Below are 23,570 nucleotides of genomic sequence, written 5' to 3'. Positions count from 1 at the left end.
GGTGGGAGCGATTGAGATCTTTGCGCAAAAACGGGAATCTTCAATTATTCACAATTATATTCCCTGTATTCTAGATTGGGGGAGTAGGAAGGTCACGATTTTGCGCTGCAGAAATATCTTTTATCGTTCGAATTCTGGATAACACCTAGTTCGTTACACATTATTATATTCCTATGTCCATAAACTTAATTAACCATAATCTAACTGATTTCGGAATAGTATTAAAAGAAGTTTGAATACTATCAATTTTTTGGTCTAACATTACGGAAGGTACCTATCATCGGGATTCTGGTTTAAAATTACGATCCATTGTCATTTCACGAACGAATTTATTGATATATTTGAGGTCCAATTTTACAATTTCACTTGGTTTCTGACATGTTATTTTCGCATTTCAGATTCATACTTGGCAGACGTCCAAGTTGCTTAGTTCTCCGCAATACGGTTCGACTTTCAACCACTATACCTACGTTGTGCTGAAGAATTCGTAAACAAGTAAGAAATGATCGTTAGAGTGTGTTATGAAAGAGTGAATGAGCGTACTAGAATTGACATTCTACAAAACTCTACCTTTTGCCACAAAAAAATGGCCAGCCTTAGATATTTCTCGGAATTTGATATCAAAATTAGGAATTTTTTTCAAAGAGTTTCCCACACTATCCCTACGTATTTTGATCTCAGGAGTCCGAATCCGCGAGCCAAATGATTCTTTATAGAAAATTGCACACCTGAATAATTGGTATTATTCTTATTCATCGCGAATTTATGGATCGAAATTGTGAAAAATCTGGGATGTTCTAGCGGGCCGCGCTCGAGCGCTCGAGCGCTCTCGATCTCGTTCGTACTCCTACCGCTGCGCGGCGCAACGCCTCGTGCCGTCCTCGCACCACGCTCAGCTTTCTCGCACCGAAATCCAGATCTAAAAAACATTAGGCGAATGCACTCCGCGCGGAGTGCGGTGTCAAGTTTCGGCTCACGCAATCAAGGGGGAGCTTATGTCGTAGATTGCAACGCCCTATTTTTACACGTGCTGTAGGCATTGTGACGGCCGGCACGCGCTGACTTTAAACACAATATAGAACCTTCGCATTGATGATTAGGTGTGAAATCACTGCTCCTCTTACTCCTACTAGTAACAGGTGTTAGACGAGCTGTCAACACCTAATAAAGATCTTGTTCACACCTCGTAAATCACCCTATTGTCCACCAAAGTGGCGGCATCCCTTCGCGATGATTCTGCGAATTCTATGTAACCGCAAACCGTTTAAGAAAGTAAATATGTATAAATTCAAAACATACTTGAATGATTCAGAGTATACTCAGAAAGTTCAATTCTGTCGCATTCTGCCGTACTAAAGCACAGGTCTGCAGTGCAGAATCAGAGTCACCAAGTGTACAAAATAGAAGAAAATTCAGATTTTTTTTTTTCATACAATGCGATATTATGCATTATAAGAGCGGGTGACAGACATTTGTTCATTTCCGAGCTCGCGATAGTTAACACGACTATTTTGCTTTAAAATTGTTAATATTTTGATGACATCTTTGTCTTAAAACGGCGGGTCACGAGCAACATTTTTTCTTTCGCAACGAAAAAATTGAGATATCCCGATTGGTTCTGATCTCAGTTCGATTTGGTCAATTGCTTCAAGTTTTTGAGATCAAACTTCCTGAGATTTTTCGGCATATCCCTATAACAAAAAAAAGTCGAAATTCAACCCCTAAATCAGGAAAAAATCCAAGGGTGTCCCCTCTGGATTCTTTCAATTTTAGGGCCGCAAATAAAGTACATATTCTCGAAATCGTTTGCTGGACATTTCGCCAATGTATCTTCACCCCAAGAATACGAATTTGTTGAGTAAGTTCAGCTCAGAATGAAAATAATCGTAAAAAATCAAGGATATCTCAACTGACTTTATTACTGTAGCCTAATTTAAATGACATATTCGTGTTCGCTATGCAGTCCAACGTATAAAAAGCGTTTCGAAACAATTAGATCGATTACTTTACTTTTTGCCTCGAAGAAATGCCAAGCCTATGGCCTCAGATATATTACACGATTCGGGGGGAAAAATCTTCGACCGATGAGAGTTTTTATAAATTGGTTCATTTGCTTATAACATGGCACAGAGATCAGTAAACTGATTGGAGTTCTCTCCTTTTCGTTTTTCTGTTTTTGCCAACATTTCAATTGATATCACTCAAATCTTATACGAGCGATTCGGACCACAATTATTCGATTGATGATAATTAATCAACGAGTTCATCAATTCAGACACGAAGCGTTATATGTATATTGTATAGTAATCAAATGAATTGCAGCCAATCGCGAAACATCCGATCAGGGGCGTGTAATTTGGCATATGGTTAACAGAGTACATTCATGTCGTAGGTTTTCCGTCTTCGATGAAACGGCAGTTCAGTTTCGGCGACATCGGGAGCGACGTCAGTGGCAATGCAGGTTCCTCAGAGCGACGATGGAGAGAGAGAACGGTGAGCAGAACTTCACATAAAATATAGTTGAATATTGCTTAACACGTTGAGTGCCACGTCAGTCACCGGTGACTGACACCGACCTTTCCGTTCAGGCCGCGTCAGTCACCGGTGACTGACAGTATAAAATATGATAATAAAGGTAAAAATTGAACATTTTTTCAGAAAACTTTAATGAATTTTATTGAAACAAGGTAAACATAAAAAAGGTTGTCCCTCGCAAGTGTCACAAAATGTTATAACCTGTTTGGTCAAGTTTCGTGCTATTTTTCTGCCACTCTGTGCCGCATTTTCTTCATAGCACGATTTGCAATATTTTCGCACTGCTGAAACAGGCGAGGGGCCTAACGTGTTGAATGAATGCTTACATAAGCATTCCCTTTCGAACCGAAATACCTTCCATTATGCTAAAAAACAATGGCCCTAATACGTTTTAAAATTTCCATCGAGTAAATTCTAATTTGCCAGTATTGCGCTTCGCATTGCTGCACTACGATACCTGCACGCGCGGCCTGACGGGGAAGTCGCTATAAAACCGCGTGGCACTTAACGTGTTAAATCGGTTGCGCAAACGTTCCTTTATGTATTGCGATCACTCGCTCTCGACTATTCATACTAAAAACAGTCGTTAAAAATATACTCGCCGGGGTTATGAACGATTATCCTTTAGAATTCTGAGAGATGACTTCTCAATCGAATAACGCGTTTTCTTCTGTTTTTGAATTATGAAATGATTAATTCATTGAACTAACTAATACAAATTTGATGCAGCTATTATTTTCGAACAACTATCTATACAAAATTCTTCTGATTTCTTTGGGCCGTCAATGAATTATTTTTCAAATCGCACGAGCGACTGTTCTCCATTGCAGCTCGATTATGTTCTCTGTTGTGAGTTTCGCTAAAGGACGTATTGCTACTGCACTCAATGCAGCTTATGAAAAATTCCTCGGGATTTGCGGGATAATTCTACAATGATTCACTCGATTTGTGTTCTCAATGAGATACGGAAAGATTTATTGATCTTATTCGTGGATACAAAAATAATATAAATATGAGTGGTTGTTACATCGTGACTTGAATTTTACATGTGATATTTGTTTTTCTTCCTGGTAGATGACCATTGCGTGATGAAACCAAATCAGGACATCACCGAGTCTGTTCGACGAGATACTTCCCTTCGTCTTCACCCAGTCGAGATGGATCTGCAACACATGAGACGTACAACTCCTTTCCTGCAGAGGTATGTTTCATTCAATTTATCCCTGTCGAGGGTCCCTAGTATGATTCAACATTTAGAGTCTTAGTATATGAATTGCACCCCTTTGGAAAAGATTTTCGAAATCCTCTTCATAAAATCAGATCACCCAGTATTACCCAATGTACTTATTATATTCATGCACCTCGATAATATAATTCATCAGACACGCCAATAAGGCAAGACAATAATGTATTATCACATAACTTGGTACAATTTATTACAATTCACACGTCTTATATATTTATATACTGAGTCATAAAATAAGTTATACATTAGGTTACATGATAGGTCATACATTGAGTCATGTATTGCGTTAACTAATTATTTATTTGTTATTCATGTTACAGGTCAGAGTTCCTCCAACGTCATTGCCCGGACTCCCCCTGTTCATCGGGGGGAGTCCACTGACCCGTCCCCTGGGACTGCGCGGCCTCCCACCGCCCCCGGGGTCCCAGGGGACCCAGTCCCCGAGGACATGTCTTCGGGGATGCGGTATCCCCGCTGGAGGGGATGCCATATCCCGAGGGACATGTCCTCGGGAACTGGTCTTCGGGGACACGTGTTCCCCCAGGGACACGTCCCCGGAGATGCGGTATCCCCGCTGGAGGGGATGCCGTGTCTTTGGGGGCGTGGCCTTGGGGGAATACGAGTCCTCGAAAAACCCGGGAAAAGGAGGTCCCAAGCGGTCACTCGTTTTCTTGATTTCTCTAGAGAAACGAAAAACAAAGTGTCCGCTTGAGGCCTCCTTTTCCCGGGATTTTCGAGGACTCGTATTCCGCCAAGGCCACGCCCCAAAAGACACGGCATCCCCTCCAGCGGGGATACCGCATCTCCGGGGACGTGTCCCTGGGGGAACACGTGTCCCCGAAGACCAGTTCCCGAGGACATGTCCCTCGGGATATGGCATCCCCTCCAGCGGGGATACCGCATCCCCGAAGACATGTCCTCGGGGACTGGGTCCCCTGGGACCCCGGGGGCGGTGGGAGGCCGCGCAGTCCCAGGGGACGGGTCAGTGGACTCCCCCCGATGAACAGGGGGAGTCCGGGCAAACAGCAGCTACGGTGGCAGCATCTTTGGGTACCTGAAGCATATGGAAGATTGAATATTAATGACATAATATAAGAATATATTATTACCAATACGGTATTCTATGTCAATATATTAATTGAATGTTATATTATATTATCTGTTAATATATTATTGCCAATGTGATGTTATAATATATTACATTGAATATATTTTTATAATATACTCCAACTTATTGTTATATCATACTGATACTTATTTCATACCTGTAAACGAATTGTGCGATGCCATGTATAACTCCTGCCCTTCGTGGTTGGAAGTTGAATGAGTACTGCGAAGAACTAGGCACCGTGATGACGTATTGAAAGCCTGAAAAAAATGTCATATAAGAAATAAAGTAAAATTGTAAACCTGAACCTACGATATATGAATAAATTTGTTGACCATATAACAGCGAAGATCTTTTTTAAACCTATAATAAATTCCAAAATCCTCCGGATAGACGAATTATGATGTTTGCACGCGGGGACCACTATCCCGCACTTGAGAACATTATGATTGAATAAGTACTAATATGGGAGTTCATTAACGTGAAATTGAATATACCTAATTGTTCGAAATTTCAGCGATAAAGAATATTCTTAGCATCAAGTTACGGCGCCAACTTTCTCTATTCTGTATACGAGTGAATTCGGACACCAGATTCAGATCCCTGAGATTCCAAAATATGAATAATCTTTCTCACCTCAAAAAGACGGTATAAGCCTATCGCCTTAGGATATCCTCAAAATTTGAGACGATTTCCGATAATTTTTCTTATGGAGTTTTCTATGCTATTATTATCTATTTTGATCTCAGGAATCCAAATTTGCAAGTTGGAATTATCCGTCTTCAAAATTCACCGTACCATGAATTTGGACATTAAAACAGGCTTCTGGAATACTAATTGTTTAAGCAACTGTTCAAAATACTATTGTTATTGATTAATTGTTCGATTACTAAAACAGTCTGTAATCATAGACGCGACGATTGCTTTACATTGGAAGTAGATAGGCATCAGGTATCAATTTATAATTCAATAAATAAATCAATAGATAACTAACTAAATAAATGAATAAATAAATAAATGATTACATAAATATTATTACTAATTATTAATTGTCATGTCGCGATCTCCGCGATTCGTCGAGTAAAGCTAGCAATAAATCTCATAGAGATATCCTTCATTCTCAACTCTTGAGATTAATAAACACTTTGACTGTTTGAAAAACTCTTTGAAAAAATTCCTAATTCTCATCTCAAATTTTAAGAAATATCTGAGGCTTGCCGTTTTTTTGAGGCAAAAGGCAAAGTTTCATAGAATGTCAATTCTAGTACGTTCATTGAATGCATTCTGACTCCAGAAATGCAAATCAGACAAACCACTTCTGATCTCATAACAAGTCAACGAATGCAGGATAACAATCATTTCTTACCTGTTTACGAATTCTTCAGCACAACGTAGGGATAGTAGTTGAAAGTAGAACCGTATTGCGGAGAACTAAGCAACTTGGACGACTGCCAAGTATTAATCTGAAATGCGGAAATATTATTTTAGAAACCACGTAAGATAGTAACATCATAAACCTCAAGTATTTCAATGAATTGGTTCATAAAATGGCAATGAATCATAATTTTAAGTAATACCCCATTGATACCTTCCGTAATGTAAGGCAGAAGATTTTATATAGTATCCAAACTCTTGTCAAAACTATTTCAAAATCAATCAGAATATTGTTAATTAAGTATATGAATATAGAAACATAGGGATGTGTAATGGCCTAGCTACCTATAGTTGTTCAGAATTTCAACGATAGAAGATATTTCTGCGGCGCAAAATCATGACCCTCATGGTTCCTCAATCAAAAATACGAGGAATACAATTGGAAAGAACCGAAGTATTCCGTTTTTGCGAAAAGATCTTAATCCTTCCCACCATCGAGTTCAAACGTTACTCAAAATCTATCAAAATTCTGCGTTCCTACCTCAAATTTATTGAGACGAAGTGCTGACCGATCGGGAGCCCGGACATACGATGGTCACGGTAAAAACATTATGCTCACCAGTTCTTATGGAAAAATATCCGAGTTACAGAATTCACGAAATTTCCAATGATATAAGTCTTCCAGTAGCTACCGATTGTCAGATGCTTTTTCAGAATATGTGGAACAAACGGCACACTACTTCCCGAGTTACTGCTCAATCAAAACTGGACACGGGACTCATTGTCAACCAAATATGTGGCGCTGTAGTAACCGCGTACTAATTCATTGCTAATCCTTACCCCAATGTATGTCTCTCTCTCCTCGCTAGCTTCTTCTATCTCTTCTCAAAGGATTTACGCACTAGCACCGATGTCGCTCCCGATGACGACGTCGCTTTGGCTGCTGCGGCCATACTGCCGTTGCCTCGGAAAAGGAGGATCTACGTACGAGACGCTGCAATGGTCGAATACCGAATTGCACATTGGCAATTGACTGTTCCGAGATTACTCGGAATTTTCCGTGAACTTTTTTCGTGACACAACTGAACGGCGGTATGAGAGCTTCATTTTTCAAAATCTTTGCTAATTCTTGACGCGATTCTTTGGGATTTTGGAGTGTAAAACATCAAAGACTATAGTCTTTGCACATTTTACAGTGTATCGTAGCATGATTGATTGATTTCATGCACAGACAGGCATATAGTTAATCATGCAAGGCATCAGTCGCTCTCTTTATCATACTAGGAATAAATATACAGGATTGAAGGCATGCACACGATGAGGCTCATGGGGTCTCGGACCACCTCCTCAGGTTTCCTGTTTTCCTGATATAAATTTCATCCTTCGCTACAAACCGGCACCGATAACGTAGAGCTCCAGAATACCGGCTCTGAAAATTGAAAGTTTGCTCCTGAGTAGAAATTTGTATCAGGAGAATAGGAAACCTGAGGAGGTATTCCGAGTCAAAGGATGATGTCATGATGTGTTTGTCGATGAAATCCTGATGAAAGAATCTAAGGAGCGATGGGTACAGGGTGTAATGAATGTCAAGCAAGCAGATAATCACAAGAATGCTTCCTGATTATTGATCAAACGACGATGCCAAATAAATGGTAACACATGATTATGTTCACCAGAGATTCGTTCACGTTCAAAAAAGTTTTCTCCGCAATAATTTTGTCATGACATCATTTCGAATTCTCTTATCTAAATCAACATATGGATATCATCCAAATCTATTAATGGTCGAATCATCGCAGCTCCAGAAGCGAATAAATGGAGGTATTTTAATAGGATTCATTGCCAGCTCAATTTATAAGACAGCTTCGTATTCATGAGGCCAAAATATATTGACAATAACTTGAGCTCACGACGCAAGAAACATCCGAAAATATTCAAGTGAACATTGGAATCCGTCGTTGGAGCTTTTGAATTTTTTTAAACGATACAGGAAAGCGATAGGGCGTCGATTTTACAATCGAAAATAAAATCGTTCAATTCGAATCTTCCGTCATTATGAATCGTTACCTCAACGCGTTCCCTGAATTGCTTCTGGACTACTCATCGTCGGTGGCCACTTTTTCCCGATCAGGGATATGATTTTTCACAGTGGTTGATATTTTGCAAATTCTTCGGTCTCTGGTTACTCAAACGATTGCGGGATTGCAATATAGAATGATAAATAGCGGTAGACCTTCACAGCATCAGTGATGACCAACTACGGCGGTCAATATGTAATAAATATCGATGATCATACAATTCTATGTCATACGCCAAGTTAATTATACACTGCATTCAGAGCTCTGTCTACTTCGGAGGATGCATGTATCAAAACGCCAAACGGAGATATTTATCGTCCGATTTCGGTTAATATTTTATTCATTGATCATCGACTATGTTGAAAAGCAGCTGTTGCGACAATTTATCACTTCCTCTGAAAAACCTGAAGCTCGTAAGAATATGATTTCATGTCGACCCTGGAGATGGAAGTATGACTATATCAACGACTTTTTAGCATCTACGCTATTTTCCAAGGCAACGATATCGTTGCACATTTTTCAATCGGTGTAAATACAATTTTCTTCGCTGATCTCAACAGAGTGGCGTATTGTATCAGCCGTTTTTTTTTATTACGACGTTAGTCTTCACGAAGATAACGGTCACACGATGCACGAAACTAAAAATATTTTCATCTCACTCACGAGCGATACTGTGCTTTGAATTCAAATGAAAAAAACTAGACTCGATTCTCTACACCTTCTTTCTGTCTGAGAGGTTCAATCACCTCTGTTTCATTCGAACATAATCTCATGTCATCGTGGAAATATTTAACGCGCGCAATGCATTCTGAAAAACTTGCGATTTTATAACTGGACGAAGATAGACAAATCACATGACTTCTGGGTTGAAGCGAAATCATTTTTGTATGAAGAATCTGGTATACCTGTGGAAGTCTGGTTTGATTCCGTTATTTGAAGCCTCTCCATCTTATCGTTACTGTCACTTTTCAGTCATGCAATCCACGTTTTAAGCGTAGCTGAGAAAATGGCCGATAGAATAAACGTTAGTAAGCCCTTTGCTTCTCACGTGTATACTGTAAAATGTATTTGTATAACTCATTAATTCACCAAGTCATTGGCCGGTTGGCCTCTGAAAGTACAATTACGTGTACGAAATATAGAAATGTACTATCTAGTGATGCTTAGCCGAACAGCGGGCCAAATGTTGTACGTATGATCTTATTGAATAATGAGCATATATTGAACTGCATTGCAGTAATATGACTACACGCGACTGTTCGAGGCGTGATGTTTTCCAGGAATAGTTGTTGGGATGAATTTCGAATTAAAATCTACAGCGTTAGGTAATTTCCATATCACCGGTGGATTATTATACAACGAAAATTGCAACGCTAAAATTTTGTTTGGATAGCAAATTAACATGAAATTTGCTCCAGGGAGTTTGCATAGAGCAGGATTTCGTAAGTCTGTTAGAAATCTATCTAACCACTTGAAATACCGGTGTACGTCTATCATGCATAGGAAGTTACCCAATCAATATAATAGAATTACGTATACGCATGTGGTATTACCGCTCTTTACAGCGATGTGTAAGCATAAGATTCTATCATTCGAAAGCTATCCAAATATCAAGGATTTGAGATATGCTGATCCTTGAGTTGTTCGTTGTAAACCAAAACTTCGCGGAGCTACAGGTTGCGCAATTTTATAATTTCGCCCTCTGTTTCCAATGTTCCGGAAAGCACGAAACAAAAATACAAATAAAAGATGACTCGAATTGCAGTAAATAAACCCCATTGCAAATCCATTTGACAGCATTGAAATTTAGGAGCACCTGCGCCGGTATTCGTGCTGAGAAGAAAACAAAACGAACGTTTGCCAATGTTATTAGATAAAATTTGCTTTTCAGATACCTACCGATAACTTTGACAAAATTACAGCAGGTATTCGTATACGCCATTTGGATGTTAGCCAACAAAATATATTGAAGATATTCTACGTGACTACGATATATTGTGTACGGTTGGAAACAGCATAAATATAGAGAAGAATCGCGTATCGGAATCTTTTCTCGATACACCGATATGTGATCGCTTTTTTCAACGGAAAATTTCTCTCCGTTTTCTTCCCCCGATGTTTCGATGAATGAACTTCTCGTTCAAACTCCAATCATATTACTAAATTCGGAAGTAAAAATATGGGTGCGATTTACGTGAATCCTTTTGGAATCGAATTCCATAATCAAACACCAATACTTGACAGAGAGTCGTCAATTGGCTCCTTTGAGAGACGAGTGCCGCTGTCGCTGGTAGCTAACAAAAAGCGAATGAATTTCGGCAGGTGTCATGGCGTCGGTCGACCGGTCGGAAGACTGACTATATAAACTGAGATGAGTTCCTCTGCAGGCAACAGTTCCAAAAAGTCTTCTTCTCAGGACGGATCCAAACTCAACTTCATCGACATGAAATTGGTAGGTAGAGTGTTCGGATGTTTGCCATTAAATTTGTGACTAGAAAGGTGTTGGCCTCCCAGAAGACCGGCGGTCTCACGTGCATCTCCTGAAACGTTAACTGTTACACGCGTCCAAATAAGAGAAAGTGTAATTCGTCAGGGATATCTATACATTATCACTTCTGTTCTCGCGGAGATTATCAGTATTAATAGTTTCCAATAAAAGAAGTCGTAAATCATTCTTCAACTCGTCATTAAAATGAAATTCTCTACTGCACACAAACAAAATTTCGGGTGATTGATGTCTAAAATTTTATCTATCCCGTTTTAGCTCGTCGCTTTCGCCGCCCTAATGGCCGTTGTCATCGCAGCACCTCTCGACTCGGAGATCACGGTCGTCAACGAGACACCCTCCGACAACATAGGGGTAGCCGATTACAAGTTTGGTTACCAACTTTCGAACGGTGCGACCAGAGAGGAGACCGCTCAGCTCACGGACGCGGGTACGGAGGATCAGTATTACAGAATTGTCGGAAGCTACTCATGGATCAACCCCGTGGACAACGTTCAGTACATCACAAAATACACCGCCGACAAGGACGGATTCCGTGCCGAGGGCGATCATATCCCCGTCTGAATACCATCCCTCGCTTCACTTCGACTGCTCTACGATGTATATGATATTGAATAAAACAAACATTTTTTTATAAAAAAAGAAAAAATTATATTCAATGCCCACGAGTGATCCAAACGAATTTATATAAATTGGAGAAGGCGGGGCGAAACGAGGTATTTGAGGAAACCGTGAGAAAAAAAACATTTCAAATCCTGAATGTTTGAAGTCCTCTTCGATCATTTTTAAAAGAATTTTAACAAAATTATTGGTATTCTCCACTTTACCCCGCTGCCTACTGTACGTGTTACAAACTTTACTCACCTTGTCAATGTTCTCGTTTTTTTTTTCGGTCCTTTTGTTCTTTTTGCTGAGAGTGAAAGGGTTGGGAATGGAGGATATTCGCAAAAATTCAGAGCAGATGAAAAAGAGTTAATTCCAAAATACGATTTATTAACTTGCTGCCCTAACTATGGCGCGTCTGGCGCACACATTTTTTCTGTTTTTTATTCATCTTTTTTTCGGTTTTTTTTTTTAGTTTTTTTTTTTTTTTAGTTTTTTTTTTTTATATCACACGTCTATACTCCCGCACGCAATATACAAAATCTAAATCGTTACTCTTTAAACTACGGTGATTCTTAGGTGCGATAGACATACACTATGTGATAAATCATTATATTAATATGTTTAATATTAATATTAATAATTAATTATATGTCTCTGCAGTTGGCCTATACGCTAAAATGATGCACTTGGTGCTCACCTTCGTTTCTTTGCTCTTCTCATTGTCATTATATATTTTAGTTATTTTTTTTCTCTTCATAATTTTCATACTGATTTTATACGTTGCGAATCAAAGACTTTGCTCGAGTTTTTGTTAGAGTATAGCTGCCGTTTAAAAAATTGCCGATTACTATGGAGTCTGGTGGTTTCAAAAACCTTTCGAAATTTAACATAGATAATAAAGCTGTGCGTTTCATTCACATTTACAATATCTTCGATGTGAATTCACGCAGTTGAACGGATTGTCGCATACATGGATGTGCGTTTCAATATTGATAAATTTCATTGTAAATCTCAATTGATGAATTACATGCGCTTCGATGTATACGACTGCGAAAAATGAGATCTTGTTTCAACAAAGAAAAAGCAAAAGTTTTGCACAAATATTCCAATGACCGTAATTTGTATGTAGCGTGATTACCTAAAGAGTTAATCAATCCTTTTCAATTTTATTCACTCGATCAACGTCTTTTCAATCATCGTCCGATGTACAAACAGTTAACAATTATCGAAGCTCATCTGTATCGAAAAAAGATTCATGCAGCATTGTCTAGAAAATTTTGAAGCTTGAATCTTTTTACCGTACAAAGTTAGCAAAACTTATGAAATCATAACGGTGAAGTTTTTTTTTTTTTTTTTTTCTTTTCCTTCTCTTTATACAATACATATGATCAATGCAATGTGATCTTGCAATGGCCACAGTTATGCCTAATTCATATTCACACTCAATATTATTTATCATTTATACAACGATACACGTGTGGGTGTGCACTTGACGGTGCAGCGTTGCTGACAATTCGTTGAATATATCACATTTCCAATTAAACATATAACGAATACGGAACAAGAGACTAGATTCTTGCGCGCGAATTATTTTACTTACGAATTCGTTCAAATAATTTTCTTTTATACATGCGGTCTACAATTTACATTCCTTCGTTTTAAGTTTACCTGTAGTTGTAAATTAAACGCCGATCGCGTCGCGGCTTGCTGCCGTGAATCTTGATTTAAAATTCGGAACTGAACTGCTTAGGTTTTTGGAGATTTCGTAACCAGTCTCCGCGTTTTTTGATCCAAAGGACTCTCTTTTCCTAGCGGCATATCTACTCCGCGACAAAGAAATGAATGTGCACCTCTCACTTTTTTTAAAATGCGCCAGAATATTTAATATCCTTATATGTTTGTAGAATTTTTGGCGCTGTGTTATTGTATGTACATCGTAAATGATTATTACCTTAAATGGTTAAAATTTTCTATCGCATTCGTTGGAATTTACCAATATTCAACGATCAGCAGCATTGCCCCAGGCCCTCTTTGGATTGATTGATTGATTTAAAAAACGATACAGAATCACAAACCGATTCCGAGATGCTGATTATAAGGAGATCACACAAAATTTTGTCAGTTACATCAAAAAGATTGGCGAGCACAATCAGAATATCAAACACTGTTATTATAATTATTTTTTTTTTTTTTCGTTTTCCACCTTTTCTTTTAAATTATGTTACACGTCCACAGATCACAAGTAGTAACGTACGTATGTAAAATGATGCAGATTATGTGTTATTACCTACGTGTACTATAGGTGGGTAGGTAGATAACAAAGTAATTAGAGCTTCCGTATTTCAAATCTACTATTCACAGAAAAATATTTTGTATTTTTTTTCATTCAATTAATGAATTGATGTTTTGCCTCCGTTTGTTTTTTTTTTTTCAAACTACTCGTGTGTATGCATCGTAGATCGTTTTTCGAAAGAATTTAATCAAGGGGGAGGTGGGGAATGGCTGAACGTATACGGCTGGCCGTCGACGAAATGTTACCGTTCAAAATATGGCTGTGAAATCTAACGTTGAAGAAAAACTTTTAGTATTATGATTGTAAACGTCATGCGCGACAAAAGGTATTGTGGTGGGATCGTGGGACGGGGTAAATAATAAAAGCAATAATAATTAAACCAACAAAATAAATATATTGACATTTGACATACGCCTCATACTGACCGAGCTGCCCTGAGCCGACGTGACGTCGTGGTGCCGATTGTAAGATGAAGGATGGACAACGATGACTTTGAACCATTGTCAAAATACAAATATAACGTGAAATTATGTTCCTTCGCAGCGGGCGATATGATAATGGTATTAAATACGATGTCGTTACACACGATGCCCAGAGAACATTGAACACTGAAGTACATATTTAACGTCGGTTGGAAAAATTTCGAGCACCACGACGCGTCTTAACGTCACTCAGCTGTTTTATAAAACTGGAGCATTGGAATCCGATATTTTATCTATAGGCATATATTCCCTCCTTATTTGGTTAAAAGAGACCAGAATGAACAATATTTGGTTCAACTTACTATTCGTGAAACGAAGCGGTTTGTAAAATTCTATTTCACTTCGTTTAATTTTTACGACCGCGCTTTACTTTTTCTCTATTTCAATCTTGCATTAACAAGATGATCTTCAATGAACTAATTAAATTTCAATAATCGTTAAGTACATACTGAATAGAAGCCTCAAGCCGCGTAGGGATTGAAAATTGAAAAATTATTCAAACTGATTTACAATAATCTATAAACTGATGATTACTTGCTGCAATAGATATGTTTTTTTTTTTGTTTTTTGTTTTTCCAGCAATAATTATGGAATAAGTAACGTATCCGTAAATCAATTCGGGTATCCCATTGCCCCATACATACAGAGGTACAAGCATCAAATGCTGGAGAGAGAAAAAAAGAAAAATAAACATTCTACGAAACAAAAAAATTGAACAAATATAACTTTTAGCAGTAAATAATAATAATTATAATGATAATCATAATCGTAATAATGATAATAACAATAATATATGTAGACCTACTAATAATTAGCTAATAATGTATAACAAATGATCAATACAGTATACTATAAGACTTATAGTTTGTATCGTTGACTATCGCAATGACACAGCTCGTTTCAAATATTTGCATGTACAGGTATAAAAACCACCTAGTTTAGTTTTAGTTTTTTTCCTTTTTTTTTTAATAGCCCTTCAATTCTATATAGCTGCTTGTGAGTTAAATCATTATAATTATGATAGTGATAATAATAAAAATAGCGTACTACATAATAATGAACAATTGGTAACAATAATGAAACACCGCTGAATATTTTTACGTGTATCACTAATATACACATATATAAATATATGTATATACATATAATATGACTACCGTAAATAAATATTATAGTAACGAAACAATTTGATTATAATAGGTATATTTTAGTGTATAGAAGTTAATTGCGACCGACGCAAGCGTACCAATCACGCGTGTGTCTCTGCATAGGAATGAATGATTTTTTTTTTCTCTCATTATTTGATACAATTTTCAATTTCATTGAATTGTTTCCCCTCTTCGCTTCAGGAATAAGAATATCGCGACGTACGACGATTCGAATTTTTAATTTAATTCATCTATGAAAAAGAAACGAAATATAAGCAGATCAAGAAAAACAGGAAAAACATGTTAGAGAACTCAACAAACGGATGAAAATACGAAAAGCAAACTAAAAAAAGAATATACGGTTAGGATATAGACGATATGTGTGCATATGATATACACAATACATAGTGCACGTACGCAATATATACATTAGAAATTCACAAAGTGCACGTTAAACTTTTGCGCGTGACCATATCACTGCTGCACATCTGCCCCGCTTTTGGATGATAATAGCATTATGAAATAGCTTTCAGAAAAAATGCAGATATTAATTTAAGTACATGTTCGTTACGACATAAGCGTCGATACATTTGCGTCGGCGTCGATATGGTGGTAAAAATAAAGGTTTTTTTCTCAAATTGAACATCGACTTTGCAGATTATACTCAGCACTAAGCGCAATTTGTTAATAATTATAGACTGCAGTTTAGTCAATAGTTTAGAAATAGCAAAGAAAAATTTCCGTCGCATATTATGTAGTCAACATCTGCAGCAGGACTCGCAGAATCCAATTTCAACTATCTAACTTACAAGTGTGTAACGATAACGCACGAAAGAAAAAAAACTGTAACAGTGTCGCTTAATTCATTGCGTCAGCGTAAATAATTTCTTAGCTATTTAATTGTGAGTGAGGTGAAAATCCTATTTTTAAAATAACTTTTTTCAACAGACTCATGCGCGAGTAGATACGATATTCATGTATCCGTTGTATAATAATTTTTATACATAAACTGCAAATTTATATATTGATTCAATGGTATCCATTCAAGTCTATGCCTTGCCGAAGCGGTAAAGAAATTGCGTTTCTCTCTTATTACAGGTACACAGCTTGGATGGTGAGAAAAAAAAAATAATCTTGCAGAGCATGTACAAGTTGCTAGTTAAAATTTCACTAGAACAAGCCACGTCATCATCATTTGCGCAAACTAAAAATCCCAGGTTCATTATAATAGCGGTAGTAGTACCAATTTGAATAACGTAAGAGAAAAAAAAAAAAAAAACTTAAGACAAACAAAAAATAATATGGAAACTAAACGACTACGAATCAATAATAATCGTAATAATAATAACAATGATAATGATAATGATATATTTCTAAAAATAATTAATATTACGAAGACAATATAAACAGTTAACACTTTTGACTAGGCTCTATTTTGTGTGCTTCAAGATATCAGATATTGTTAGTCAATTACTCTAACAGTTTGTTAGTGATATATATAATAGCTTTTCGTAAGTACATACATACATCGGTTAAGACACATCTTTGGTATCTCGCTCGAAGGTTTTATCTCAACGTGCGCCTAGCCAAATGCCCGCTGCATGCGAAAACCGCGTTATGATCATTCAAAAACCTACCAAGATCGTAAAATTTTGGTAATTAAAAAGAAAAAAATAATAATCTAGGAATACCTGATTTTACGATTCAAATACTACGTAGAATTTTTTAAACGTCATAAAAATTATGGAGAAACGAAATTGGATTTGTAAAAAATAGCAAAATGTAAATCGTATTCCGTAAACACGGTGTATAAGTCTCTCAAAAATTGTAAAAGGAAAAAGTGAACTGAAGATAGAACACGTCAAACCACTTACACATTAATTGATTGTTTCTCACACGTCATTGAGGTGATATCCACGCTTGGCTACAAATAATTGAAAAAATAACTATCGAAATAAAAATTCAATATGGAATCGATTTTTACACAAAACATGTGAGTGTACGTTTCCGTAATTGCAAGTATTACACACGTACACGGCGAAAGCAAATAAATTTCATACGTCAATTTCGAACATGCTAACAAATAAGCGTAACAAAAAAAAAAAAAAAAAATCAAATAAAAATCAGATACTCAACGAAACCAAAATATAATTCATATATCTGTAGCAAAAGTGGGATTGTTCGTGCAAATTGTGAGAGAAGTATGTATATTTCGGTAAACTGCCGCCGGGGGTTGGTGTGTCCGATTTTTTGAGTTTTTTCTATTCCAGTGGATTGGCGCGAATGCCCTATACGTTCAGCGTTTAGAAAATAATTTTCTTTCACTTGTTTTTTTGATTTTTCCTAATCGTTAATCATTTATGCAGGTATGTATGAGTGGAAAGTTATTAGCGCGTTAGTACGATGAAGTGGGGTGATTAATAATGGAAAGACGAGGGCGCGCAAGTTTGTTCTTTTTTTGTTTTTTTTGTTTTGGTAAAAAAAACATGTTTTAAACTTTTCATTTCTCCTCCTTTGAACGTACGTTCTGTTTTGTACCCAAAAAGGGAATAAAAACTGACAGACGCATAGACACACACACCTACTATTACACAATTCTATAGTCCAATAACAGCGTATATGGTACAATCTTATACAAAGTCTTTACAAAATGTCTCTTATATATAATTTTTTTTTTGTTTTTTGTTTTTTCGTCTCCTTGATTTATGTTTTTTTGGTTTCTCTTTACGAATGTTAGATAGTAAATTATCGTTCATATAATATATTTGTGTTTTTTTTTAGTTGATGGTTTTTCTTCTTATCCCTCATATAGTATATTTTATACACGTGATTCAATGAATGAATGAATTTAATGAATCGATGAATTACAGCGAATGATTGAACGTTCCATAGTCAAACGTTATTCATCATATCTCATTCGTCGATATAAACACACGGCATTAGCGCCACTATATATAATAGGACGATTTCGTCCAATATTCTGATAATTATCCGATAAAAATAATTTTCAGTCAACGTTTAATAAATCTAATTTATATGTAATAATATATGCTATTTTGTTTGTTTGATGTTATTATTATTATTGTTATTTATATATGTATATTTCTTCTCTTTTCTATTTTCTTATCTTCCTTTCCCTGTTTTTAAAGATGTTTTTTATGTTTTTCATTTTTTTCTCATCATAAAACGTTCGCTCGTTGAGAACAAATTTAATTATACATATATCAATAATAGTAGCAACAAATTGTATGTATGTGTGTGTGAATTCATATGTTTTGTGTGTGAAGAATCGTGAGGTACACAAATATATATATCCATATATATATATATATATATATATACATGTTAATATAGCTATTTTTATTAATCTTATCTATAATGATATAGACAAGGTGGTGTGAATTATTCTATTATATACTGGACTCTTGTTTTCACACATATTACACACGTATTATTCATATACCTGCATGACAGCGATCGTTATAAACCGATATAAATCTGGCCGTACCGATCCCTTTGCAACACACACAGCTCTTTCCTATACGGTGTTAATTTAAGTTTATTATTTTCATACTTGTTTTTTTTTTTTTGTTACTTTTAAAAGTTTTTTGTTTTTTTAAATATTTATTTGGGTTCGTTAGCGTTTTTCTCTTTCTTCGCATATTATAGGTAAGCCTATGGTCATTTGGTACAGCGGTAATACAGTATATTATATCGATCGATCGAATGAAGTGGACTGATTGTGAGACGAGGTGCAGAGGTGAGGGCAAAGTTGGGATGAAATGGATTGGGAAAAAATGGATGAAATGAGGTGAGAGGTGGGCGATTTTCTTTCTTTCTTATTTTTTTTTTTTTTTTTTTATGTTTGGTTGCACCGACACACATATATATATAGACTGATTGAGAAATTGATTGTGACTGACTGAGACGGACATGGCGCGGCGACTCCGGTCGAATACATGGTCACATGGTCACATGGTCACAGGCCACCTGCTGGCACACAAACAACACGCGGACATGTTAGTCACCACCACACCGAATAAACACCCTCTGTCTCGATTTGCACCCTCACCGCGCATCCCTTGATTTTTTTCTCATTTTTTTTCTCATTTTCATTTTCAAAAATTAGTCTGTCGGGTCAATAATTATTGCTAAGAACGATACAGTATAGATACAGCAAAAGATGCACCGGGAGGGTGTGAAAATTCGGACTTCGGTAATGAGAGGTACTTTTGGGGGGCATCGTCGCACCGTTCTCCACTAATTGATTCGAAGTTAGAGAATTGCCTTCGATCTATACAGACGTGACCAATATGATGAATTTATAGACAACATTGATTTTTCAAAAAATCCATAAAAAATAATTCATCACCGCGGTTCGCGTTCTCGGGCACGTCTATATTCGAATATCGTTCGATCTTACTTTCTCATCATCAATCTCATAAATTGGCTGTGATTATTTCAATTCTTTGGATATTTGTTTTGCCAGATTTAGGCATCGACATGAGAGTTTTTTTTTTCTTTTCTCTTTTCTCTTTTTCTTTTTCTTTTTTTACATGAACTTGGAAAACGAAAGATTAGATTTGATGTACGATGCCCCCAGGCCAACACCACCCCTCCATTCAACGATGTTAGTTCTAACTAATAAAGCTTCGCAGCGTCGTTAACTATAGTGAATAACATAATAATATTAACATTGATAATAATAATAGTAATAACAAAAATGAATATAAAAATTATCACGAAAAATGTGAACAGTCTCAAAAGTTTGTACTTGAAATTACCACATGGCAGTGCACTCCTAAAACGTGGCGAAAAAAAATAAACGTATATATATGTATATCCATATTGAATATATGTATATATATACATATATGAAACACTGAAAGCACGTATTAAGTTAGAACACAACAATTAAGATTATGTAAAGCCGTGCGAGTTCCCTTAGGTAAGAGAGATCCGATTAGAGGTTTAAAAATCAATGTATGCTCACAATCAGCAGCTGCACTTACGTGTCGAAGAGAACTCGTAAGGCGTTATATGTAGTATTACGCAGGGAGGAATGGTGTTTACTCTTCTTTATCATTAGATATTTTTTTTTTCTTGGCACATGTATTTTTTTTTTTTCATAAATATAGATTATGGGGTGTATATGTAGGTATTCCTATATTTGATATGAGTAGGCAACGGATTGGTTTACTTTTTCTCTGCTATCACAACCCTAGATTCTGATTTTTACCATAGCTACCTAGTTTTGAATCATTCGGAAAACGAGTGAGAATACCAGAATTCATCGTTTAGAATACAAAAAATTTACGCGTACACTCGAACGATAAGTAATCAATGGAATATTTTGAAGAGTTTTTCTTTTACCTGCATAAATTTATCTAGAGATCAAAAGAGTAATATAACGTAGAGTGCACATCATAGGTACAAGAAGTTCTCGACAAATTTTAAGAACGTAAGCTCTCAAAAACGTTAATGACGACATGTAACTACGACATACAGTTAAACAAAACAGAATAAGTGATAGAAAAATATATATATATATAAATATATATATAAAAAAAAACAAATCAACAAACATTAAAAACTCGTAGATTCTTGTACGTCAAATTTATACAAAAATCGATGCAAAAAACAACGTTAGCGCAAGAAAAAAAGAAATTTGTGCCGCATACACCTATGTACACATGTATAACAAAACTGTATACGTAAACAATTATATTTTTTCATCTATTTCGAAACATAAAGGACCTGCCGTCAGAATCCATTAATGAAAAATGTCATTTGCAGTACATGAAAAATCAAGTCAGTCTTGTTTTTTTATTTTTTGAAATAGACTAAATAATAAAATATCTTTATATTAAATATATCACAGAATACAGCAGTTGTTATGATTGATTTCTAATTCGTTTCGAACGATCGCCTCGTCATCAGCTAGATAAAATCATTTACCTACATATTCTTAAAAATACAAAAAAAAAAAAAAAATCAACTGCCGAAATACTAATCGACTAGAAAGCATTGACTTCTTTATCGTCGAACGATCGTATGCCTCGAATATAGAATGATGAATAATATAGATACAAGAGGAGAATCACATATGTAAAGATACTCTATGAAAAATATTTTGATCTCAGAAACAGTAGATAGAAAAAGAAATATTAACAAATAACAAGATTTACGCGTGGTTGTTGGTTGTTAATTTGTATTCCACGAAATTAATTAATTGTATAAAAATGGGATAGTTATCGTTACCTATCTCCTAGATACTCATCAACATCTTCCAACGTTCGTTTTAATTTTTTTTTTTCATATGTGGACGACGCGTATTTGGCAGTGTTTCTCAATGCATGTATGAAAGTGGTGTAATTTGTATATTATATATAAACGTAGGTGTTGAATAGCTAACGGAGGTTGTAGCCTCGCAATAGCCGTGGGTTTTCATTTAGTACCTACGATAATCGACGGTGGTTAGTAAGGCCTCGCCGCTTCCTTCGACCGCTTCAACTGTACTTTCAATCGTTTAGTGCCAATTTGGAAACCGTTCATCGCCTGAATAGCCGCCTGTGCACTCGCCGCGTTGTCGTACGATACAAAACCTTAAATAAACATGATATTTATCAATTGACATCGAAGAAACAGCTGTAAAGTCCGTCGCAATTTTCAGCGAGACGAACGAGGTGACGAAATAATTGCTAGATCTGTTTTTCATTCATTTTTTTCTTAAACGCAGCATTCGACAATTCAATGCTCACCAAAACATTTGCTGAGGTTCGTCTGTTTGTCTATGAAAACTTTAGCGGACACGACATTGCCGAATGGCAGAAAAGTGGAGGCGAGGTCGGTGTCGCTAAACTCTTGAGGGAGATGATAAATGAAGAGGTTGCCACCCTCGGGGCCTTCGATCTGTTTCCCGGCAGGACCGGTGGTGGAATTTTGGGCTGCTGCCGCTGCAGCCGCCGCAGCCGCCGCAGCTCCGGTAAACGCCGGAAACCCTGCAATGTCGGTAGTAGTAGAAACATTAATTGTTCATCTTGTACGGGGTACGAAGACGAAGTTTCGAAAATCGAAACGAAATTAGATGAAAAAAAAAAAGAAACACAAAGATTAAACTATCGATAGATAATTGTTCAAAATTAATATCACATGCGATATAAGTATATAAACCTAATCGTAAATTAAATATTTATGCTACTTTCTAATGCGATGTGCAGAATATAAAAGCCAAAAATATACTCGCAAGAGGATGAAAGAAGAATCGTTAGTCAGTGTACCGAATAGTATAATGAATGCATAAACGTATCTTTATACAATTATGGTTATGTAGATTCACGAAATGTTTTTTATTTATTTTATTTTTTGTCACGTGAAAAACTTTCTTTCTCAGCAGATCAACTGCCATATCACAACTTGACGCTATTCTGCATAATCCAAAATATAGACGTAAGAGCCGCAGTACTTATTCCTAATAATTGATTTTCGACTGCAGAGAAACTAGTTTAGATATATTCAGTTTACATCAATGCCATTTATCCGTGTACACGTTTTACATTAATGTTTTTACCTCCGAGTAGTTATTTTTATCAAGTTTTTCTAGTTTTGCAAACGTCAACGGTAAGTTAGCGAAGAAAATTTATGGCAATATTATGCAGGCTGGTATTTCATTTATTACGTGCGTAAATAAATATATATATATACTTTTATCAGCATAATGTGTTCAACATTCAACCAATATGTACGCCCAAAATTTGTGAATCATTTTATTTTCATTTATATTCATGATCTTTAGCTATTTTTATGCATTTCGGCATGCGATGTGAAAATGATATGTTTACAATCATATTGTAAAGCATGACTGCGGATCGAAATGACAAGTTCTATACGAAATAATGCGGAAAGGGTGAATTTCACTGCCACCGAAACCGACTCCGAATATCAAGAATAAAGTTAAGAAAAAAAAAAAAAAATAAAATCAACCAATGCGTAATAAAATCAAGGAAATTATCGAAAACCCATAATATCGAGCATCAGGCAAAATATACGCATTAAACAAGGGTTTAATATAAGGCGTACACAAAATTAATGCATGAATATGCGATCGAATCCATTATGTAGGTACTCACTATGCAACTCTTTCTTTTCCACAGTCACCGTTGTCTTTCCAATGAGAGCTTTAATTCGAAAAATT

The 23,570-nt window shown here is 36.2% G+C and overlaps 3 protein-coding genes and 1 long non-coding RNA gene across 24 annotated transcripts in view; 2 read left to right on the top strand and 2 right to left on the bottom strand.

Annotated features, from left to right (window-relative positions):
• Positions 1 to 4,138, top strand: part of LOC105692107 (carbohydrate sulfotransferase 11-like) — a 33,856-nt gene extending 29,718 nt beyond the window's left edge. The window contains exons 6-9 of the transcript XR_007277095.1: positions 399 to 495; positions 2,393 to 2,493; positions 3,610 to 3,736; positions 4,102 to 4,138. The gene's annotated coding sequence lies outside the window, so the exon portion shown is untranslated. The remainder of the gene's footprint in view (positions 1 to 398; positions 496 to 2,392; positions 2,494 to 3,609; positions 3,737 to 4,101) is intronic.
• Positions 4,139 to 4,776: 638 nt separating this feature from the next.
• LOC125499967 lies at positions 4,777 to 7,262 on the bottom strand. Of its 3 annotated transcripts, none has more exons than XR_007277111.1 (4): positions 6,883 to 7,017; positions 6,256 to 6,352; positions 5,047 to 5,149; positions 4,777 to 4,835 (listed from the first exon to the last, which is right to left on the bottom strand). It is a non-coding gene; the product is annotated as an uncharacterized LOC125499967 (long non-coding RNA). The 3 variants fall into 3 exon arrangements; XR_007277112.1 differs by lacking the exon at positions 6,883 to 7,017 and adding an exon at positions 6,805 to 6,855; XR_007277110.1 differs by lacking the exon at positions 6,883 to 7,017 and adding an exon at positions 7,104 to 7,262 and having other exon boundaries at positions 4,779 to 4,835.
• Positions 7,263 to 10,654: 3,392 nt separating this feature from the next.
• LOC105691982 (flexible cuticle protein 12-like) lies at positions 10,655 to 11,489 on the top strand. The gene is made up of 2 exons (XM_012410837.3): positions 10,655 to 10,793; positions 11,106 to 11,489. Exons 1-2 carry the CDS (start codon positions 10,713 to 10,715, stop codon positions 11,409 to 11,411), a joined length of 387 nt encoding a protein of 128 aa, XP_012266260.2. The 5' UTR covers positions 10,655 to 10,712; the 3' UTR covers positions 11,412 to 11,489.
• A 330-nt stretch (positions 11,490 to 11,819) lies between these two features.
• The window catches only part of LOC105692034 (CUGBP Elav-like family member 2), a 274,308-nt gene continuing 262,557 nt past the window's right edge, over positions 11,820 to 23,570 (bottom strand). For 12 of the 19 annotated variants that reach the window (XM_048650635.1, XM_048650637.1, XM_048650628.1 and 9 more), the window contains 4 exons: positions 23,506 to 23,553; positions 22,138 to 22,377; positions 21,835 to 21,981; positions 11,820 to 19,369 (listed from right to left, as the gene is read on the bottom strand). In XM_048650635.1, the coding sequence (XP_048506592.1) occupies positions 21,854 to 21,981; positions 22,138 to 22,377; positions 23,506 to 23,553 (416 nt within the window). In that variant the 3' untranslated portion in view covers positions 11,820 to 19,369; positions 21,835 to 21,853. The remainder of the gene's footprint in view (positions 19,370 to 21,834; positions 21,982 to 22,137; positions 22,378 to 23,505; positions 23,554 to 23,570) is intronic. The other 7 variants (XM_048650640.1, XM_048650646.1, XM_048650647.1 and 4 more) reach the window with 4 other exon arrangements.

This window comes from Athalia rosae, chromosome 2 (genome assembly GCF_917208135.1).
Source record: "Athalia rosae chromosome 2, iyAthRosa1.1, whole genome shotgun sequence".
Classification (NCBI taxonomy): domain Eukaryota; kingdom Metazoa; phylum Arthropoda; class Insecta; order Hymenoptera; family Athaliidae; genus Athalia; species Athalia rosae.
Note: the sequence above shows the minus strand (reverse complement) of the source record. Positions and strands in the feature narration are given on the sequence as shown.

What these genes read in the sequence shown, in the direction of transcription:
- LOC105691982 (XM_012410837.3), top strand. Translation starts at nt 10,713, where the DNA reads ATGAGTTCCTCTGCAGGCAACAGTTCCAAAAAGTCTTCTTCTCAGGAC. An exon ending in ACTTCATCGACATGAAATTG is followed by an intron (nt 10,794 to 11,105) that starts GTAGGTAGAGTG and finishes ATCCCGTTTTAG; the next exon opens with CTCGTCGCTTTCGCCGCCCT.